This window comes from Callorhinchus milii, unplaced genomic scaffold (assembly GCF_018977255.1).
Source record: "Callorhinchus milii isolate IMCB2004 unplaced genomic scaffold, IMCB_Cmil_1.0 Scaffold5, whole genome shotgun sequence".
Lineage (NCBI taxonomy): Eukaryota > Metazoa > Chordata > Chondrichthyes > Chimaeriformes > Callorhinchidae > Callorhinchus > Callorhinchus milii.
In genome coordinates, this window is record NW_024704746.1 from 5,840,616 (window position 1) to 5,849,890 (window position 9,275).

The 9,275-nt window shown below is 45.6% G+C and overlaps 1 protein-coding gene across 1 annotated transcript in view; it reads right to left on the bottom strand.

Annotated features, from left to right (window-relative positions):
- The window catches only part of imp3 (IMP U3 small nucleolar ribonucleoprotein 3), an 89,200-nt gene extending 81,720 nt beyond the window's left edge, over nt 1-7,480 (bottom strand). Inside the window, exons 1-2 of the mRNA XM_007902963.2 lie at nt 7,298-7,480; nt 1,886-1,993 (exon numbers count right to left, since the gene is read on the bottom strand). Of these exons, the coding sequence (XP_007901154.1) occupies nt 1,886-1,993; nt 7,298-7,434 (245 nt within the window). The 5' untranslated portion in view covers nt 7,435-7,480. The remainder of the gene's footprint in view (nt 1-1,885; nt 1,994-7,297) is intronic.
- Nucleotides 7,481-9,275: the final 1,795 nt, after the last annotated feature.

Consider the following 9,275-nt stretch of genomic DNA (forward strand, 5'->3'; position numbering starts at 1 on the left):
GGGGAGCAAGATTCCTCACTTCTTTTCAGGGGATACAATTAGCCAGTGAGGAAGCAATATTGGAAATAAACATACCTCTGACAGCATTAACATCATTGTCAAATTAACATCAACTTGATTCAAGAAATGATTGCTAGACAAACTCATTGGTTGATTCCAAATTGGTTTCAAGAATAGCATGTTGACACTTCACCTTGAAATAATATGTCTCAGAAGAAACTTTATAGAGTATTGAAAAAGAAAACCCAAATCAATACTTTAGGGTGCACCAAGATCGTAGAACAAGAGGTGCAAGTGTTGTAAAGGACAGTTTCAGAAAGGACACCAGAAAGCTTTTCTTTACTGAGAGGATAACTAATAACTGGAACAAGTTGCCAAGAAGGATGGTGCTGCTATAGTCTAATCTGAGCAGTGACAGCTTTATATAGCTTGGTATTAGTAGTGGCTTCTTTATAAAGTGTGATATTAGCAGTGACACCTCTATATAGTCTGATATTAGCTGTGAGCACCTCTATAAAGTCTGATATTAGTAGTAAATGCTTCTTGGCAACAACTTATATTCATGTAGCGCTCTTTGTCCAGGGTAGTATCTCAGAATAATGAACAATGGTAGAGTTTGATGCCAAGATGGGGAGAAATGGAGAGGTGACCACAGGTGAAGAGGAAAGTCTTCAGGTGATTTGAAGATGGGTAAAGAGCAGGCAAGGCAGAGAGGGATTCAGATAGGCCATAAATTTGGCACAGCCACCAATGGTGGAGCGGAGAAGTCGGGAGATGCACAGCATGTAATGATGTTCAATCCGAAGCATGGGTGTGTCACTTTCTTTATTATCAACTCAAAGCACTCCAATCCACTTACTATAACCACACCAATTTGCTCTATTCCCAGTGTTCTTTTGTATTTCCTGTCTTTATCTCATCTTTCTTAATTGTTCTTTAATTCTTAAAGGGATATCCAACACAGAAGGCCCAATCAGGCCAAGCAAAAGGGACGGGTAGAGGAGTGGGGTTTGAGCAGTTTAAAGAGATAGGAATATAAATAATAATAATAATCCTTGCATTTGATATTGTGCTTTTCATGTCTTCTAGACATCTGAAAGTGCTTCACAGAATATATTGTGAAGTGAATTGATTGTATATTTGTGGGTGAAATGTAGCAGACAATTGCGTCCCACAAACAGTTGTGGATTGAAGTGACCAATTTATTATTGTTTTTTTCTTGAGGGATTATTATCAGGCGTGTGGAGTAAAGAAACTTGCCCAAGGTTTCACCCTGCTGGGAATCGAACCCAGGTCTCTTGCTCGCTCTAACCACTGAGCTATAGGACTCCACAGCAATAAAGAGGGAATAGAAATGAAAGACAAAAGAAAGAAGGAAAAGAGTTTTGAACCAAACAACGAAAATATGGTTCAGAAAAAAGGATATCAACACAGATGGGTGAACAAAAGGGAAGATATTGAAAAACAATAAACTTTCTGATTAAACTCTCATTGATTGCTCTCTCCCTCCTTCTGTTCCCCCAACATCTCTTCCCCATGTCTCTTGCTATCCCTTCCTCTCTCTCTCCCTCCCTTCCTCTCCCTCCCTCCATTTCTCCCTCCCCTTTACCCTCTAAGTACAATTATTGAGAATCATATCCCAGTACCCAGCAATGTTGATGCTTTGTGACAGCAGAATTTACTCTTGAAAGAAAAAAATGTGATGAATCCATGAATGAGAAGGGAATGCGAGGTGTGGTTGCTCATATGGAGTCTGAACATCAGCGTGGATTACTTTGGCTGAATGAATTGTTTCCGTGCTATATCAGTCTATGTAACCAAAGATTTGTTTAAAAAAAAATGCAAGCTTTAAACTGCTGTTATTGAATCAGTGGGTGGTACTTACAGCTTCTCCAGCAGCCGACTAGTGCACTGAGCCCGGAAGGCATCTTTCTCATTGAGGTCTCGGATTTTGCATGCCAATTCTCGAACTTCTCTGCTTAGCTTATTGTATCTATATAAAAAGAAAAAAAATTATATTTGTATTTCAAAAAAAAAACTGAACAATACCTTGGACCGAAAAATGTCAAATAAGCGCAGGGAATCACTGTGATTGGTTCATGTGTCATAACAAAATGAAGTGTGAAGGTAAAGCTGATCACATTAAATAGTCATGCGTTCCTGCAATAATTCAAGTGTGAAAACACCGCGCAACATAGGATTATTCAGCCATACGAATCAAGATAGTTAAGGTTTAAACCTCAGCTTGTGCTGCATTAACTCCAACTTGGATGATGCTGAAACTGGATGGAGTCCCTTTTTTCTCCACCGCCCCTTCTCTTGGAGGAGAGAGAAGAGGCTGAAGAAGGGCTTCCACTCCTGAGCATCCATTCCTGCTGAAAATTGTGCACATGATCAGGAGTCAGTTACAATTACACTTGGTACCTTCACCCACTAACCTAAAAGGGGAACAACCTTGTGTTTTGAAGGACTGTTATTTTGAAACATGTTAACAATCTCAACCCTAGTACAACAGGAAGGTGACTGACCCAGCCAAAGACTACGAAACTTCCTCAATAATAACTCTCACTACCATATCCCAGTCACGCTAGCAAAAAGTGAAGTGAATCCGATATGTACAATATCTTAGATCCATCAGCAGGTGGGATCGAAGCACTTCTGCAATGGCTCAGTGTATAGCTGACATGTCAAAGTGCTTGACAAGACTGACTGGGAGTTCACTGGGAGGCAGTGAGCAGAGCTTTTGTAGATCTTGCATTTACCACACGATAGATGAAAGATAACTCTCAAGACGTTATATCACCATTTCTGAGAAGTGAACAAGCAGATTATTTTTAGGGCAATTTCTTGTCATCTCTTTATCTACATGCTTCCTCTTGGGGATGTCATCCGCAGACATCGGGTACATTTACACGTGTATGCAGATGACACTCAACTCTATTTTTCCACCTCTCTTTGCGACCCCCTCCAGTCCCCTGATGTTCTATCAGCCTGCCTGTCAGATCTCAGGGGCTGGATGAGCGCAAACTTCCTTCAGCTGAACGTTGACAAGACGGAAGCCATACTCTTTGGCTCTCGTCAACGTCTAAAATCTCATGGCTCTCACCTCCTCCACCTACCCGACCTCCCCCTAAAACTCTCCGAACCTGTATGCAACCTAGGCGTCAGGTTCGACCCTCAATTATCCTTCTTCCCCCACATCCGGTCCCTCACCAGCCCCACTTTCTTCCACCTCCCACGGATCACCCGTCTCCGCCAATACCTCTCCCCAAAAGCCGCTGAAACCCTGGTCCATGCCTTTGTCACCTCTCGGCTGGACTACTCTAACGCCCTCCTCGCCGGTCTCCCATCCACCACCATCCATAAAATCCAAATCATTCAAAACTCTGCCGCCCGCATTCTCACCTGCATGAAACTCCGCTCCCCGATCACCCCAGTCCTTGCCAGACTGCACTGGCTGCCTATCCCAGAGAGGATCGATTCCAAGATCCTCACCCTTGTATTCAACTCCCTGCACTGCTCTGCACCCCCCGACCTCTCTGACCTCCTCTCTCCTCAAAACAGTACCCGTTGCCTCCGTTCCTCCGGGTCTGACCTCCTCCTCGTCCCCCGAGTCCTCCACTCCACCCTCGGCGGCCGTGCCTTCAGTCATTATGCCCCGAGGCTCTAGAACTGCCTTCCTCACTCCCTTCGCCTCGCTCCCTCCCTTCCCATTTTCAGGTCTCTGCTGAAGACCTTTCTTTTCGACCGCGCCTTTGGTCACCTTCCTCCCCCTGGCTCAGCCCCGGGATCCGTTACTGTAAAGCGCTCTGAGATGCCGTCCGGCATGGAGGGCGCTATATAAATCCAAGTTGTTGTGTCAGTATGAAGATTCACCAGCTGATTTAAAAAGATGAAAATAGCATTTAACGTTTCTGACTGCATAGCTCCAAGAGGAACCTAGGGAGCAAATTACTCAATATCTATAGACATTGAGTGTATGTGTGACCCACAACATGAAGAGATATTATTATCTGTCAGATTATAGATATTACTTCAGTTTTAGACTTGCAAAGTGTATTTTTGGTGTGTTGGATGCAAACAGGTTTGCAGAACATTCACATATCTAAAACTGATACATGACCTTTAACTTTACAGTAATTTCCTTCCTCAGCTCCCCCCTCCTCCCATAGAGCATCTCAAAAACTGGGAATCTAAGTCTGTAGTGGATTGCTAGGTTCCGATAGTGAGCTCATCTCGCAATGTGATGCTGTACAGAATTATGCCTTTCAGCAGCATGAAGCATTCACATCAGAATTTCAGCACAATTTCAGCACAAGTGGAGGCCACTTAGCCAATTGTATCTGTGCTGCCTTTTTAAAATCCCACTTTCCAGCTCTTTTTGGTCAGCTGGGTGTCTGACACCTGCAGAAATCCATCACCATGCTTAAGGAGTATCCAAAACAAACTTTGTTGAAATACATGGAAATTCCAGAGATGTTTATTGGAATGGAATACACACTCCCTCCCCGTAGAGCATCCTGCTTACCTAATTCCAGAAAGTTTTAGGAGCAGGTTGGAAAGTTTAAAGAAAGGGAGAGAAGGCACAAGTATTAACACTTAACATAAGCTCTCTGGGACGCTACCCTATGTAAGGGGCGGTATATAAATGCAACTTCTTGTTGTTGGTGTTACCATTCAGAAGAGGGAACTGTGGAAAATAGCGAGTCATATATACCCTTCCATAGCCCATGGACACCAAGGCCAACTTGATGACCCATGAGGTATTCTAATAGATTGGTGCCTTTGAAAATGGCTGTAACACTCCATAACTACTGAGAAACAACAATTTTGACACAGTGCCTTATCACATCCTCACGAAAACTCAAAGTGAATCACAAGACTTATTATGAAGTTTAATGACTGTGCATGAGTACGTGATTTTATTTGGAGAATTGTTGGCCCGGACACCAGAGTGAAATTATTTTATTTTCAAATAATGCCATGCCATCTTTAACATTCAACTGAACAGGTAGATGGAAACTCAATTTAACGTCTTATCTGTGTGCAAATTGACTGCTGTGTTCACCTAAAAAAAGAAACACAATCCCTCCACTGTACAGTAAATCCTGGGAAACAATTTGAGACACCTCATTGGCGGGATAAGGCGCTATATCAAACCCAAGTAATATTATTATTGGCTCTAACTTCCTGGTTAGTTGTGGAACATTCCTGTGCACAGATTTTCTGCCACATTCGCCTACAGAAACAGTGTTGACACAAATACTATTGTGTGCTTTGAAATATTGTGAACATGTGATAATGCACAAGATAAAATACAAGGATTATTTATTTTAGAACTCCATTGTTTAGTAGAATGGCTTAAGATTGCAACAGGATTCATAACTGGCCAAAACAAACTATCCGAACACTTTGCAGATCACAGTCCTAACAAGTGTAGTGACTATAGATGTAGGGAAATAGGGCAGCAATTTTGTAACCAGCAAAGTCCAACAAACACCCATGTTGGAAAGACGAATTAACCAGAAAATTATTATCCAGGACACCAAGAAAAATTCCCTTCTCGTTTCAAATAATACCATTGAATCTTTAACATCCACCTGAACATACAGAAAGGACGACAGCTAAATCTAAAAGGTGGTACCACTAACAATACAGGTCACTCGCAACACTGCACTGGATCATGGGTGCAGCCTCCCCATCACAATTTGAACCCAAAATCTTCCGATGCAGACAACCCTAAATGTCAGTAGAAATGAAACGTAAACCTAAGCCCAACACAGACCAAGTATCAAAACTGTGGTCTTTGGGGTGACTCAACCTTTCCATAGGATACATTCACTAAGCCATAGTAGGCAGGTGGGGGTGGGAAAAAGAGGGAATAAACAATAAATGTCCTTCCTGATACTACTGATAACTCCAGTAAATACAGATGCACAACAGCCTGGCTCAGTTGGTAATGCCTCTGAGTCAGAAGGTTGTGGGTTCAAGCCCCACATCAGGGCATGGAACCCATATAGTCTAAGACAGGGTACATTCACTGATTCAGTGAAATTGCCTCCCTCCATTTCATCTGGTCCACCTGCTCCCTCCATTACCCATAAATGTATGTTTCTGGAAGGGAAACACAAAAATATTATTTATGTGGCGTGCAAACATTTCTCAAATAGGGCACCCGGTCATCACCGGCCAAAAGATTGGACCACTCTGGTGTAACATTGAACTCCAGTACAGTTCTGGGAAGGTGCCAGTGAATTGTTGGAGGTGTGGTCTTTGGCTGAGGCGTTAAACCAAGGTCCAGATGCCCAGCAGTTCAGGCAAATGTTAAAGAACCCATAGCACTATTTGAAAAAAGGAGTTTCTTCTGGTATCCTGCCAACAATCACCAAATAAAATTGGTCACTTACTTCATGGCAGTTTATGGTACATTGCTGTGTGCAAATTGGCTGCTGCGTTTGCCCACAAAATACAGTCGCTACAATTTACAGTAAATCCTGTAAAGCACTCTGAGACAGATGTTTCAATGCACGGATTATTATTCAGCCTGGCTTAATGGTAGCACTCTTGCCCGAGTCAGAAGGTTGTACATTCAAGCCCTACGTCGGCACTTGGAATTACATCGCCTGAGCTGACACTCCAATGCAGTGCTGTGGGTGTGTTGTATTGTCGGAGGCACCATCCTTCGGATGAGACATTAAACCCAGGTCCTGTGTGCCTGTTCAGGTGGACGTTAATGGTCCCACAACACTATTCGAAAAGAGAAGGGAGTTGTCTCTCCCTCGGTATCCTGGCCGACAAACCCCCAAATAAAACTGGGGTTGGGAGGGGGTTGGGGTCACTCCACCGGTTTGCAGGACGTTGATGTGCACACACCAGCTGCTGGATTCTGCCCACAACACACACAGTCACTGACTTTACAGTATATCCTGTGCAGCGCTGGGATGACTGGACCCAGAAACTACACATCCCAGAGGGCGACGCGCGCTTCGCACGTGGTCCGCCACACGTCACAAGCGGAGAGGAGGTAACCTTGGCGAAGAACGGCAGGGATGGGTTTCACAGCTCCTCAGACGCTGGTAGATTGAAGCAGAAGAGGTAGAGAACGAGAGAGAGAGAGTGACAGACATAGACACACGCACATATATTATATATACACACGAAGAGGGAGGCTCCGCTCAGAGCGCGGGGGTCGACCTCACCAACATGGCGCCCGCCCGCCTGTCGCCTCGGGCCGGCTCTCTGGCAACAGAGGCGGTTGGCCGCGCGGCGCCGGGGTCTCACTCACTCACTCACTCACTTGGTGTAATCCTCCCGCTTCTGGATGCGGAACCTGCGCAGCACTTTGACCTCCTTGAGGTTGTTGTCCACCTCCCACGAGATGAAGTCGACTTTCTTCAGCAGCTTCTGCTCGTGGAACTTAAGCTTGCGCACCATGGCGACCGGGGTCCTGTCAATGGGGGTGTCCGCGGCGCCGCCTGCCTGCCCGACCGACCCCGGCAGCGTGGCCGGGTTGTCACGTGCGTTTGTAGCCCAAAGTGGCCCAAAAGTAGCCCAATCAACACTGTGAGTTGCCTCCTGTATATGGATGGGCAGCAGAGGGGCCAATTTACATTACTTGGTGCTTTTGAAACTGCAGAAAAGGTCTGCAAAACGTCTTGCAGGTGTAAAATACATTTTTTTTTTAAAGAAAAAAAATTAGGCACCCAAGTTTCCGGCCAAAACCTTCTTTTTCAGGCACGCAATGCAACAAAAAAATCATGACGACCGCTCGCATTTGTTGTTGCTCCCTTCGCGAGGGGAAGCATCTCAGAGTGCTGAACTATGGCGGAGCCTGACACCAAGCCGGGAGGGCGGGGTGGGGCGGTGAAGGTGACCGTAAGCATGGTCGAAGAGGAACTGTGGAGTCCTGTAGCTCAGTGGTTAGAGCACTCGCTTTGCAAGCGAGAGACCTGAGTTCAATTCCAGGCAGAGGGCGAAACCTTGGGCAAGTTTCCTTACTCCACACAGAGCCTAATAATAATCCCTCCAAAAAAAACAATAATAAATTGGACATTTTCAATCTACGACTGTTTGTGGGACATTGCTGTGCGTAATTGGCTGCCGCGTTCGCCCACAAATATACAATCAATTCACTTTACAGTGTGTTCTGTGAAGCGCTTTGGGACGTCCTCCCGACGTGAAAAGCGCTATATCAAATGCAAGGATTATTATTTATTTAACTGAAAATGGGGAACCCACATAATCTAGCAACATCGTTCAGGGGTGTCCGCAGTGCCTTCTACTCGAAGAGAAATAGCAGGAGTCACGTGCACATAACCTGATGTATCCAATGCCAGGAGCTACATTGCAAACTCATCGCTGTAAGTGTGGGGCGGAAAGCCTGGCATTATCAAAATAATCTGTTCATTTTGATGTAGCCTTATCGTGTCGACACGTCTCAAAGCACTTGAGGATATACTCCAAAGTGGATTTGAATGTGTATTTGATGGCTGAAACCCGACAGCCAATTGGGCACAGCAGTGCCCCACAAACGGTGGAGTGACTAAGAATGATGACCACAGAATGAGCATTGGCTCGAGAAGTTTCTCTAGGTGTTCTGGCCAACAGTACCTCTTTGACCATTTCACCCCCTCCTGCTCTACCTCTGCTGACTTCTCCCTACTCTTCTCGCACAATCTCTCCCTCCAGATCCACCCACAGCCACCCCTTCGACCCGGTGATCATCCGGGGCCTCACCATCTCGGACATCACCATTACTGATAAAGCCATCTTGGTCCACCACTTCATATCCCTTAACACCTCTGTCCCCCTTCCCCCTGCTCAACCCATTTCTGTCACCCACTGTCCTTGGAAAAAAATCTCCCCCCACTCCCTCTTAGCTGCCCTGGAGTCATCCAAACTCCTGCTCCTCTGCCCTGCTCTCACAATGACCTATCCTCCTCAATCTCTCTTCTCCACAACTCCCTCTCCTCCATCCTTGACTTCCTTGGCCCCCTCACCCCCTGAACTGCCTCATATTCCCATCAATCCCCGGGTTCACCAGCCATCTCCAATCCCTCAAGGCACAAGAGCGCGCCGCTGAATGCCCTGGACCAAATCTAACGGTCCATTGGCAGCTCTGGCTTGACCACACTAAGACCTACCACTCCACTCTTGCCTATGCCAAATCATCCTTTTACTCCAAGATAATCTTGGAGGCCAAGGACAATCCCAGGCTCCTCTTCTCCACCACTAACCGCCTCCTCCTTCCAACTTCCCGCGCCTCACCCATCCTC